Below are 13,316 nucleotides of genomic sequence, written 5' to 3' on the forward strand. Positions count from 1 at the left end.
CAGAAGGGAAGATCAGGTGGAACTGGAGGAGATAAAATGCATAGGTCTAGATACAAGAAATATACTATAAAAGCCTAGAGTTCACTTGAGATTGATAATGGAAAATAAAGAATAGATATAAAAATACTGATACATGCTACAACATGGATGATCCTTGAAAACATTATGCTAAATAAAAGAAGCCACATATTATATGATTCTACTTATTCAAAATGTCTGAAATAGGGAACTCAATAGACAGAGTAGATTAGTGGTTGCCTGAACCTGAAGGAGATGGTGACACTGGGGAGTGATAGCTAAAAAGTACAATGTTCCTTTCTGGAGTGATGAATATGCTCTAAAGTTTATGTGGTGAGTTGCTTAACTCAGTGAAACACTAAAAGCCCCTGAATTGTACTCTTAAAATGGATGAATAGTATACTATATAAACTAGATCCCAATAAAGCTGTGGAAAAAAAAAACAATAAATGTGAGAGATGTTATGGGGATAATTAATAGAATAATTAATAAAATAATTAATAGGATATGATTTGTTTTAACTCTACCCTTATATTTTATTAAAAGATCAAATATCATGAACTAACTCAGCTGCTTACTTGAATTACAAAAGTAACACGATTCAATATGAAAATAAGAAACTGTATACAAATCTCTGACAGTAATAACTTGCAGTATACAATGCATACAGGAGTCATACAGAGCGACAAACTCACATACAAAACAAAAATATTTCAATACTTTAAAATCCAAATTTTTCTTTAAACTCATTCATGAAAAATATTCAGAATTAAAACCTCAAATAGTCAAGCATCAGGAAGCTATATTACAGCTACTTAATAGACAGAGACGTCCTTTCACCAGTCATTTTCTTCTAATGTCTCAGCTTTGAAATCATATAGACTTTTTGCTTCCCTATAGTTCCCTCTCCACCATTTCTTCCAATCATGAAAACTAAATTTAGGGATATCATATGGTATTTATTTTTCATTAAGCATAATTCTCTCTAGTTCCATCCATGTTGTCACAAATGGCAGGAGTTCCTTCTTTCTTTCTGCTGCATAGTATTCCAGTGTGTAAATGTACCACAGTTTTTTGATCCACTCATCTACAGATGGGCACTTAGGCTGTTTCCAGCATTTGACTATTGTAAATAGCACTGCTATGAACATAGGGGTGCATAGGGTTTTTTTTAATTGGTGCTGCAAGATTCTTCAGGTATAATCCTAGCAATGGAATTGCTGGGTCAAAAGGCAGTTCTATTTTTAGTTTTTTGAGGAAATTCCATGCTGTTTTCCATAGTGGCTGCACCAGTCTGCATTCCCCTGAGGAGTGCACTAGGGTTCCCTTTTCTCCACATCCTCGCCAGCACTTGCTGTTTTTTGATTTGTTGATGATGGCCATTCCGACTGGTGTGAAGTGGTATCTCATTGTGGTTTTTATTTGCATCTCTCTGATGGCTAGTGATGTTGAGCATTCTTTCATATGCCTATGGGTGGGGGAGGGGCACTGGGGGGAAAAGTGCGATGACTGTAACAAAATTTTTTTTAAACTAAATTTGTTGGACACCAGAAATCTGTTGATATGGTGTATAAATCATAACAGTTTGTTGTTGACCATCTGCAGTTGTTAAGCCAGCTTGTAACTAGTTAGTAAATGCCTCCTCTGATGGCTCTTCACTTAATCCATCTGTAGCTATGACTTTTTTCACCAGTTTCTTTCTCTCCTTTTATTGCTTCTCTGACTTTCTGAAGGTATAATTTTAAATGTTCTATATAACCATCAAAGCCTAAGATAGAGATAGCAAAGAGAATATCTTCTCTATTGTTTGTCTTCAATTTCTTTTGATGGCATATTTCACTTGCTTCAGATGTTATAAAGCTGATGAACTCATGTATGCATTCTTGAACACTTGTTTGGCAACTTTTCCAATTTTTCCTGTTTGCTCTCTGAAACTCTTTTTTTTAATTCTTAATTTTACTTTTATTATTTTTATATGTTTTATTAATTATGCTGTTACACTTGTCCCAATTTCTTTTCCCTTTGTTCCCCTCCACCCAGTGATCCCCTCCCTCTAGTTGTTCCACCCCCATAGTACATGCCCATTGGTTGTGCATATAGGTCTTCTCAACATCTTCCTATCTACTCCACTCCCTCCTACTATGCTTTTTAATTCCTGTACCATCTCTATCCCTTTCCCCCCTTCCCCTTCGTCGCTGACTTTCCCCCAAAATGTTCCCCATACCTATAAATCTTTTCCCACTCTCATTGCCTACTTAGTTTGCCTTTGTTTTGATTCCCAGCTTCTGTTGTTGGTTGTTGTGATACAGTTTTCATTTTAATGTTCATAGTTTTGATCCTCTTTCTCCAAAACAAGTCCCTTTAACATTTCATGTAACAGTCATTTGGATCTGATGAACTCTTTCAGTTTTACAATTGTCCTGGATGCACTTTCTCTGCCCTTCTATTCTGAATGACAGCTTCGCTGGATAGAGTAATCGTGGCTGTAGGTTTTTGATTTTCATTACTTTGAATATTTCTTGCCAGTCCCTTCTTGCTTGCAGAGTCTCCTTTGAGAAATCAGCTGATAGTCTTATTGGGACCCCTTTGTACGTAATTCTCTTCTTCTCTCTTGCTGCTTTTAAGATTCTCTCTTTATCCTTAATTTTTGACATTTTGATTATAATGTGTCTTGTTGTGGTTCTCCCTGGGTCCAGTATTTTTGGAACACTCTGTGTTTCCTGGACCTGTACGTCTATTTCCTTCCCCAAGGTAGGGAAGTTCTGCTTCATTATTTTTTCACATAATTTTTCAATTTCTAGTTTTTCTTCTTCACCTTCTAGCAATCCTTTGATTCAGACGTTGGCTCACTTATAGCTGTCCCATGGGTTTCTGAGCCTCTCCTCATTTTCCTTTCTGCACTGGTTCACTGTTTGTTCCTTCCCTGTTACAATCTGTTGATTTGATCTCTGGTTTTCTTTCCCTCACCACTAGTTTCATTTATGTTTTCATTCATTTCAGCAGGACTAGCCTTCATTCCTTCCCTGTCTTGTTTAAGATTTGCTGTTATGTCTGCCAGCATTTTTATATCCAAAGCTCTGAAATGTGCCTCAGAAAGATTTCCTATCTGCTGAGCCATTAGATTAGATATTTGCTAGCTGGTCAGCTGTGTGATTGGGATCTCTGTCAAGATCTGTGTCATCCTGACAGTTTTGTGTTTACCTTTGCTTCCTGGGCAGGGCTGTCACACCTCCTACACTATAGGGGGCAGAGTCCCATGCACTCTTCACAACCAGGAGACCCTTCTCACCAAGCTATGGTGTTTTCTGTGGGAGTGAGTCTCCAAGATAAATTCCTGCCGTTCACTCTCCACTGAGAGACCAGGAGCTTCCTCCTCCATCCCCACTCTCTCTGGGCCTCACAGTCTAAGGCAATGGGGGTCTGCCATCCCCGGCGCTGGAATCGCAAGCTGATGAGTCTGGTCTGCAGTGGGGGGTGCTCCCCAGGTGCTTCTCGCCTCCCCTTATATATGAATATCTGACTTTACCACTGTCCCGCCGCCGTCACTGCAGCTGCCGCCACCAGCACAGCTTGACCTCTCTATCCTGGCTTTGCCTCTCCTAGCTTTCCAGATGAGCACCACTTCTTTATAAGTTCATACGTTGGACTTTTATTTATTTTCTGGAACTTTTAGTTATTTCTGGTTTTGTGGTAGTTGTATTCCTTCTTAGTTGTGGAGGAAGATGGAGAGTGTCAGTGTAGGCCTCTATCTTGGCCAGAAGTCTCCTGTGTATGTTAGCCTCTGTGTCTTAGGCAGAGCTGTCACTCCTGTTCTGTTATAAGGGGCAGAGCCTTAGGGATTCTTCAGTACAGGGCAACCTGTTTCACCACGTTGTGGTTCTGTATGTGGGGGAGGGGTCTGAGAAGAAACAATGCCACCTGCCCAGCACTCACCCCACTTCCAGGCACCTCTCCCACCTCTGCATGGGACCAGCACCTCTCCCACCATTGCCCTGGTCGTCATTCCCAGAGTGGGTGGATCTGTGGACGCTCCAGGACTGTGGGGGCCCTCCAAACAAGCAGACTCTGCTGAGAGACCAGCAGTCTTCGCCTCCACCTCAACCCCTACCAGTCTGCACAGTCAGAAGCAATGCAGCCTGATTTTCCCGGTGCTGGGACTGTGAGCCACACAGTCTGGTGAGGAGCTGGGAATGCTCCCCAGGTGTTCCTCCCAGCCTTTTAAAACATGTTATTGTGCTTTCTGCTGGCCCTCTGCTGCCCCCACCACAACGTGTTCTCTCTGCCCTGGCTCTGCCCCTCCCACCTGTCTGAATAAGCATCTCTTCTCCACATCCTTGTTTGCTGGACCTCCATGCAGCTTGACCCACTGGAAGGAAAACTCCCCATATTTGGTGAAGGAAATAGACATACAAGTCCAGAAAGCACTGAGAGTCTCAAAGAAGCTACATCCAAAATGGACCACACCAAGACACATCATAATAAAAATGCCGAAGTTTCAAGATAAAGAGAGAATCTTAAAAGCAGCAAAAGAAAAGCAGAGAATTACCTACAAGGGGTGCCTATAAGACTATCAGCTGATTTCTCAAAAGAAACTTTGCAGGCAAGAAGGACTGGCAAGAAGTATTCAAGGTGATGAAAAGAAAGGATCTACAACCGAGATTACTCTACCCAACAAAGCTATTATTTACAATAGAAGAGCAGATGAAGTGCTTCCCAGACAAGCTAAAGCTAAAGGAGCTCATCATCACCAAGCTATAATTATATAAAATGTCAAAGGGACTTACTTAAGAAAAAGAAAATCAAAATTATGAAAATTAAATAACAACAAACTCACAACTATCAACAACTAAATCTAAAAAATAAGGACAAAATCCAACTAAGCAAACCAGAATAGGAACAGAATCATTGTTATGGGGATCATTTGGAGGGTTATCAGCTGGGAGAGGGAAGGGGGAGAAATGGGGATATTGTGCAGGGATTAAGAAGCATAATTTGTTGGTACAAAGTAGACAGGGGGAAACTAAGAATAAACTAGGAAAGGGTGAAGCCACAGAACTCACAAGCATGACCCATGGACATAAACTAAGGAGGGTGGGACTGCTGGAGGGAAGGGAGGTACTGGGCAGAGGGGAGCAAAGGGGAAAAAATTGAAACTACTGTACCATAATCAATAAAATATACTTTTAAAAAAGAATTTAAAGAAACACCTACAGTGAGATACCACCACACACCTATTAGAATACCTAAAATTAAAAAGACTAGTCACATCGAGTGTTATTGAGGATGTGAGGAACTGGAACTCCTGTACATAACTAGTGAAAATGTACAAGTAAATGGTATGACTGTTCTGGAAAGCAGTTTGGCAGTTTCTTAAAAACTTAAGCATTTACCTACAATTGATCCAGCCATTTCACTCCCAGGTACTTGTGCTGGAGCTTGAACTAGAGTATAAAATTTTTGCAAAAACCCCCAAGGTGACAGTTGCCCCCAAGTAGGTACAGAATGTTAGTTACATGTATCGGGCAAATTCCCATAGTAACAGTTATCCCCAAACAAGTGCAGAATGTTAGCTTTGCAGTTGCACGCATTAGCCAAGCATAGATACCCTTAGCCCCACCCCTGCTTCACAATGGTTGTGTTGTGCTACTACCCCAGCTAGCAACCCAGGATATAGGTTTATACTATATAAGCAGCTTTGTACTGAGGCTCAGGGCTACTCATTTGAATCCCTGCGTGGAGTGAGAATGGGTAGTCGCTGGCCAGCTAATAAAGGCTCTTTACATTCTAATTTGGTTGTCTCTGACCATTCGGTTCTCACACTTGGTCCACAACAGTACTTACCCAAGAGAAATGAAAGCATATGTCTACGCAAAGACTTGTACATGAACGTTCAGCACTATTTGAAAACAAACCAAGTGTCTGTCAGTTGTGAATTGATAAACAAATGCAGAACAGTCAAATACTACTCAACAATAAAAATAAGAAAATGCTGCTACCGGCAACAACATAGGTGAACCTGAAAACCATTACAGTACTTGAGAAAAGCCAGGTGCAATAGACAACATACATTTTATCCAATTTATAAAATCTCCAGAGAGGGCCAATTCATAGATAAAAATCAGATCAGTAGTCTCTTGGAGCTTCACAAGTTGCCTGGAATTGGAGGTTTGGGGAATGGGGATTGACTGTAAATAAAATATTTGGGGGCTGAAGGAGAAGTTTGAGAACTGGTTTGGGATGATGGTTGCAAAACTGTATAGATTTACTAAAAATCATTGTATTCTACATGAATAATAAATGAATATTACAGTAAAAAAAAAAAGTAGACAACTGGAAAGAACACCTGTTCTTCAGGTGTTTGCACATTATTGCCAACCCCACATCCACCACTGAGCCCGTGAGACCTTCCTTTAGCTGAAACAAGGATACACACAGATGGCCTGCGCACCCTGCTTCTGTCTCAGGACCACTCTTTCCTACAAAAACTCAGAGTTTCCTCTAGTGAATGGATCAAAAGAACTTCTTTTATACCAGAGATAGAGTCAGTTGTATGAAAGGAAGTCAAAGGTGTGCATATGGGGCGGATCATTGAAGACCTTCTCAGAAACAACAGTAAAATATGCATTTTTAAAAATAAAAAAAAAATGAAGTAAAATAAAATAAAAAGCTTCTGCACAGCAAAAGAAGCCCAACAAAACAAAAAGAGGACCAACCAAATGACAGATGATATTTGCAAACAACAGTTTTGACAAGGGGTTAATATCCAAAATGTTTGAAGAACTCATATAACTCAACACCAAACAAATAAGCAATCCAACTAAAAAATGGACAAAGGAACTGAGCAGACACCTATCCCAAGAGGACAAATGGCCAACAAAAACAAGAAAAGATATTCAACTTCACTAGCTATTAGGGAAATGCAAATCAAAATTACAATGAGGTACCACCTCACACACCTGTTAGAATGGCTATTATCAACAAGACAGATAATAACAAATGTTGGAGAGGTTGTGGGAGTGTAAATTGGTACTGCCACTATGGAAATAGTATGGAAGTGCCTCAAAAATCAAGAATAGAGTTACCATATGAACCAGCAATCCATCTTCTGGGCATCTACCTGAAAAACTTGAAAACATTTACTTGCAAAGATATTAATATATTTACCCCTCTGTTCATTGCAGCACTATTCACAGTAGCCAAGGCATGGATACAATCAAAGTGTCCTTCAATATATGATTGGATAAAGAAGATGTCATACATATATGTAATGGAATACTACTCAGGCATAAGAAAAGATAAAATACTGCCATTTGCAACAACATATGGACTTTGAGAATATTATGCTAAGCAGAATAAGTCAGAAAAAGTTAAGAACCATATGATTTCACTCATATATGGGATATAAAACTGAAACACATAGACACAGAAAATAATATGCTGAATGAGGTGGGTGGGTAAAAACGGTTGAGGGGGCCAAATATATGGTGACAGAAGATGCTTTGACTTTGGATAGTGAGCACACAATGCAAACTCCATATCATGTATCAGAAACATATACTTGAATTCTATATGATCTTATTAACCAAGGTAACCTCAATAAATTTAATAATAACTGAGTAAATAAATAAAATAAAAAATTAAAATAATTTTTTAAAAAGTCATCTAAATCAGTGTCTAGTCTTTGCCCAATTTCAACCTCCAGTGCAACCCTGCTTGGCTCCCATCACCAATCAGTTGATTGATTGGACAGAAAAATGGCTATAAAGGAACCAGTCCCAGCACAAAGCTTAACTTCCAGCTATGCTGATTTTCAATGATAATTATAATAATAAATATAATAGCTAATGTGCATGAATATAACAAATATTAGAGCTAACATCTATTAACATTAATCACTAATATTTGTTATTATGATAAATACCATAGCAAAAAACTATCGAGACCCAACTGTGTATTGGGCACTATGTTAATTTTTTTTAATTTAACTAGCACAATAACTCTATAAGGAGAGTACCATCATCTTCATTTAACAAATGAAGAGACCATGGGGCAGAGAAATTAAATTATTGTCAAGGTCACACTACTGATAAATGAGAAGATATATTATGCTAAAGGTTTTGTTCCCAACTACCAGATTACACTCCCTGGAACAATTGAGGACATGGACCTTGTCTTTTATTTTTGTATTACCAGTTTCACATATAAATAACATTCAGCACATGTTTGGTGAATGAATTAACTTGTTTTAGATGACAAAAGAGGGAAAGAAAAACTTGTCTCTTACTCAAGGTGACAGAGTGGTGACCACTGCAAGAAATAATCTTGAAGTAAAAGCCTATAGGTCACTAAGTTAGCAAACAATATTTTTATAGCTGCCACACTAAAAGATATTCCTTTCATTTAATAAAAGAAGATAAACTTTAATTTCTATAGCATACTAATGCATTTGCTAGTTATGTTTTAGAGAACATCTGCAAATCAGGAGTTCAAGATTTCTTTACCTGTGTTTATTTCATTCATAATCTATTATGGAAGAGAAGATTGAGCATCAAGTTTACTACTCAAAAAGAAACAGGTGCTTACTTTGATTCAACTCTATGGACAGACTCCAGTTGCCAGCCTCATGGGAGACAGAGCAGGACACAGTAGACACATTGCTCTCTGCCCAGTGGCATGTACTCTGAACAGTCACTGTGCCATTGCCCCAATGTTCATGCTCAGGGACACAATCTCCCTCTGGGGTCCAGGAGATCCAAGCAGCTGGCTTCCCTGCAGCTGCCTTGCACACAGCAGTTCTATTCTTGCTTCGAAACAGGGTCACCTCAGGGGCCACTGCAGAGATGTAGGGAAAAATGCTCTAGTCTTAACACATTAGATATGGAATTTAAAGAGACATTTCTTTCCATCACGAATCTGGTTATCTGAAGCACCACAATGTATGTTCCTTACCTAACACTTGGAGGTCATATCCATTTTGGAAATTCCCATCATGTTACCACTTCACACATGTATAAACCATCATGAGTGATGACCACTGGATCAATCTGAAGGGTAGCATTCTGGCCAGGTCTGTAGGTTATTCTCTCATCAGTACAGTTTACCTCTGTGGTCTCATTTTTATCTCTCCTCTGGAAAATGATGCAGGGAGCCTTGTCTCTGAGGATTATTTTCCATGTTGTCAAAACCACATTTCTCAACAGGGTAGGAGGGCAAGAGAGCACAGCCTTTGTATCCACCGATACAAGCAGGGAAGTGTTAACTGGACACACACACACAAAGAATGATAAAAGAAAAGTTTGGTAAAGAACTTCATGTGTTAAATTTTCCACAACATATGACATAAAGTTGTACTAGAACATTACTTTGCAGGTGGTCTTATTCAAAAATATTACACTTCCATTACAAAATTAAACATTTACAAAATGTATATAACATTAAATTAAATTTGAAGATGAACTCATTTTATCCTATGTTATTTATTATTAAGTCAACAGTATGTATTGCATGTGTGACATTTTTTTAGTAGCTTGACATAAATTCAGGAGTCTTGATATCTATGAGAAAACAAGAAAATACAATTCTCAGCTAAAGAAAAAATAGAATGAATCTTTTGGTCAGGGACTAATATTTATTTTATAACTTATGCTCCTCAGGCTAGAAAATAGAATAATTAGTGATGTGGTTTTGTCCTTCTAAGTTTTGATGAGAGGGAATAAATTACTAATATCAAATCTAAATGCTTACCCCTAAGGATGGCACTTCAGACAAAAATAAATATGGAAAGTAAACAGTATAAAAAATAACTAAGAGGACCCTGCCAAGGTGGCTCAGTTGGTTAGAGCATCATCCCATACACCAAAATGTTGTTGGTTTGAGCCCTGTTCAGGGCATGTAGGGAGGCAACTGGTTGATATTTCTTTGTTTCTTTCTCACATCGATGTCTCTCTCTCTCTCTCTCTCTCTCTCTCTCTCTCTCTCTCTCTCTCCTCTTCGCTCTCTCTCTTCCTCTCTTTCTAAAGTCAATAAACATATCCTTAGATGAGGATTTAAAATAAAATAGGTAAAATTAATACTAAGGTGGAATTTAGGTTGAGCAATCTACAAAAAAAATTGAGAAAGGAGAGAATAAGACAGTCAGCAAAGTCAATAGATTTTCCTTACTTCCAACCTTCTTTTATATACACTTCCAAAGTGTTCAACTGTAAATTTTCTCACAAATTTTGTTCCTATATAATCACTCTAATTAAAACCTTTTTAAGAGACTGCTACAGGATCTGACACCACCAGGGGCAGATCCAGGAAATGCAAATCATTCTAAGAAGTACCAACAAACAATAGGAGTCACAAAAATGGGGAGACAGAGAAACAACACCACATCAAAAGGAAAGGTAGAATCCCCAGAAAGAGTGCTAAATGAAATAGAGGGGAGCCAACTATCAGATATGGAATTGAAAGCATGGATTATGGAGAAGCCAACTGAGCTCAGTGGAAACTACAAAGAATTCCAGGGAAACTACAAGGAACCCCAGAAAAACTACAAGGAACTTACTGAGGATTACACCAGCATGAAAAAGGATAGAAGCTATCAATAAGAGCCACGAGGAAATGAAGAATATGATCTCTGAATTGAAGAACACAGTAGAAGGAATTAAAAGCAGGCTAGAGGAAGCAGAAGATTGGATCAGCGAGCTGGAAGACAATGTAGACAAAAACTCCCAGACAGTGTAACAAAATGAAAAAAGACTGAACCAGACTGAAGAGGCCCTAAGACAGCTGCAGGACAACATGAAACATAATAATATTCATATCATAGGAATTCCAGAAGGAGAAGAAGAAAAGCAAGGGATAGAAGACCTCTTTGAAAAACCAATGACAGAAAACTTCCTTAACATGAGGAGAGAAAGTCACGCAAGTCCAGGAAGCACAAAGGGTCTCAATGAAGATGAACCCCAACAGGCCCATTTCAAGACACATCATAATTAAAATGGCAACATTCAAAGACAAAGAGAGAATCCTAAAAGCAGCAAGAGAGAAACAACTAATAACATACAAGGGAGCTCCAATAAGGCTATCATCAGATTTCTCAGAAGAGACACTACAAGCCAGAAAGGAATAGCAAAAAAATATTCCAAGCAATGAAAAACAAAGGCCTACAACCAAGAATACTCTACCCAGCAAGGCTCTCATTCAAAATGGAAGGTGAAATAAGAAGTTTCCAAGACAAAAGAAGGCTAAAAGAATACATCTCCACCAAACCAGCATTGCAAGAGATGCTAATGGGTCTGCTTTAAGAAGATGAAAAAACAGAGAGAGAGACAGAGAGGAACATGAGTACAAAGGGAGAAAATGACAATGAATAGGTACTGAAAGAAAGAAGGAACTTCTACCATTTGCAACAACATGAATGGAACTAGAGAGGATTATGCTTAGGGAAATAAGTCAGGCAATGAAAGAAAAATACATTATGCTATCACCTATTATGGGAAACTAATGTACAACACGAACAAATGAGCAAAATTGAACCAGAGGTATGTAAACAAGGAATAAACTAACCGTAACAAAGGGGGAGATGGGAGGGAGAGAAGGGGGTAAGAAGAGGAAGGGTCTAGTCAAAGAAAATGTATAAATGACCCATGCACATGGACAACAGGGTGGGGATTGAATATGAGAGAAGGGGGGGCAGGGTGCAGGGAAGTAAGAGGGGGGAAAAAGTGGGACAACTGTAATGAAAAAACAAACAAAAAACATTTTTTAGTGGGGAAAAAAATAAAAATATAAAGAATGGAAATGCCAGTTCAGTGAATATTAGAAGGACAAGGATTTTCCTTCACACTGTATATTTTTCTCCCTATCTGATCCCTCCAGAGTTTGGCATTCTAAACAAGTAAGTAATGACCTAAGTTTCTTTGCATAAAACTAATAAGACCAGTTGTTAATAGAGGTTTTTTTGACTAAGACTTTGACTGGAATGTCATGTCTAAAGGAGACATGCTTGGGCTCTGGTTGTTACCAAAAAGCCCTGAGGAACTGGGATTGACTTTCAAAGGTAATAAAAGCCCATGAGATAAAAGGCCTGGTAGCTTGGTTGGATGTGCGGTCCATGGCAATCTTTCCAGGGAAGGAACGAAGGTTGTTTTCCTGAAAGATGGCTAGAAGGGGCCTTAATGCAGAGTGGAAAACCAGAAGGACTTGGAAAATACAGGTGTTTACAGGCAAGGCTGAATGCCAGGTATGTGGCTCAGCTTCTGTGCCCTGAAAGGCAGAGTAAAAGTCACCCTAAATGTTCCTTGGGTAAGTTCCAGCAAAGCAGAACTAAAGATCATAAGTGGTCATTTGCTGCTCTTGTTGTGTTTATGCAAATGAACAGGATAAATTAAAAATGGACTTAACGCAGTCCCTTAAATGACAAGGAGGTTAATCTTAGGGAGAAAAATCGTGATTCAAGGAAAATCACAATGCTCAGTAGTAGACTATAAAGTAGTGCAGCTAACGGTCTTTAAAGTTTATCTTCATTTAAAGTTTGTTTTGATTTGAAAATTAAACTATGTCTGTTGTATTATCAAAGCTGTTTAATTTACAGGCAAGAAGAATGTCAAATGCCTTGCAACTGGGTGTCTTTCTGATAAGATAGTCCTACAGATTTAGAAAGAAAAAAAAATCTTTTTAAAATTAATTTATTGTTGTTCCATTACAGTTGTCCCATTTTTCCACCGTTGCTCTCCCCCACCCTGTCCACCCCATCCATTCTCCCCCAGTCAATCCCTACCCTGTTGTCCATGTTCATGGGTCATTGATACTAGTTACTTGACTAATCCCATCCCTTTCTTCCCTTCCCTCCATCCCCCCTCCTCTCTAGTGACTGTTGATCTGTTCCCTGTTTCCATGCCTCTGGTTATATTTTGCTCATTCATTTGTTTTGTTCATCAGGCTCCTGTATTAGGTAAGATCATCTGGTATTTGTCTTTCACTGCCTGGCTGATTCCACTAACCATAATACTTTCCAGTTCCATCCATGCTGTGGCAAAAGGTAGAAGTTCCTTCGTTCTTTCTGCTGTGTAGTATTCCATTATGTAAATGTACCACGGTTTTTTGGATCCACTCATCCACTGATGGGCACTTAGGCTGTTTCCAGCACTTGGCTATTGTAAACAGTACTGCTATAAACATAGAGCGGCATAGGTTCTTTTGAATTTGGGTTTCGGGATTCTTCAGGTATAATCCTAGCAGTGGAATCGTTGGATCAAAAGGCAGTTTTATTTTTAGTTTTTAAAGGAAATTCCAAACTGTTTTCCACAGTG

General features: G+C 38.8%; 1 protein-coding gene across 1 annotated transcript in view; it reads right to left on the minus strand.

Moving 5' to 3' along the window:
- LOC150021543 (cell surface glycoprotein CD200 receptor 1-like) overlaps positions 1-13,316 on the minus strand; it is a 75,581-nt gene that overhangs the window by 3,894 nt on the left and 58,371 nt on the right. The window contains 3 exon segments of the mRNA XM_090263618.1: positions 8,602-8,850; positions 8,968-9,008; positions 9,010-9,277. Coding sequence (XP_090119744.1) covers positions 8,602-8,850; positions 8,968-9,008; positions 9,010-9,277 — 558 coding nt within the window.

Source organism: Furipterus horrens, unplaced genomic scaffold, assembly GCF_987537825.1.
Source record: "Furipterus horrens unplaced genomic scaffold, mFurHor1.1.pri manual_scaffold_1, whole genome shotgun sequence".
Classification (NCBI taxonomy): Eukaryota; Metazoa; Chordata; class Mammalia; order Chiroptera; family Furipteridae; genus Furipterus; species Furipterus horrens.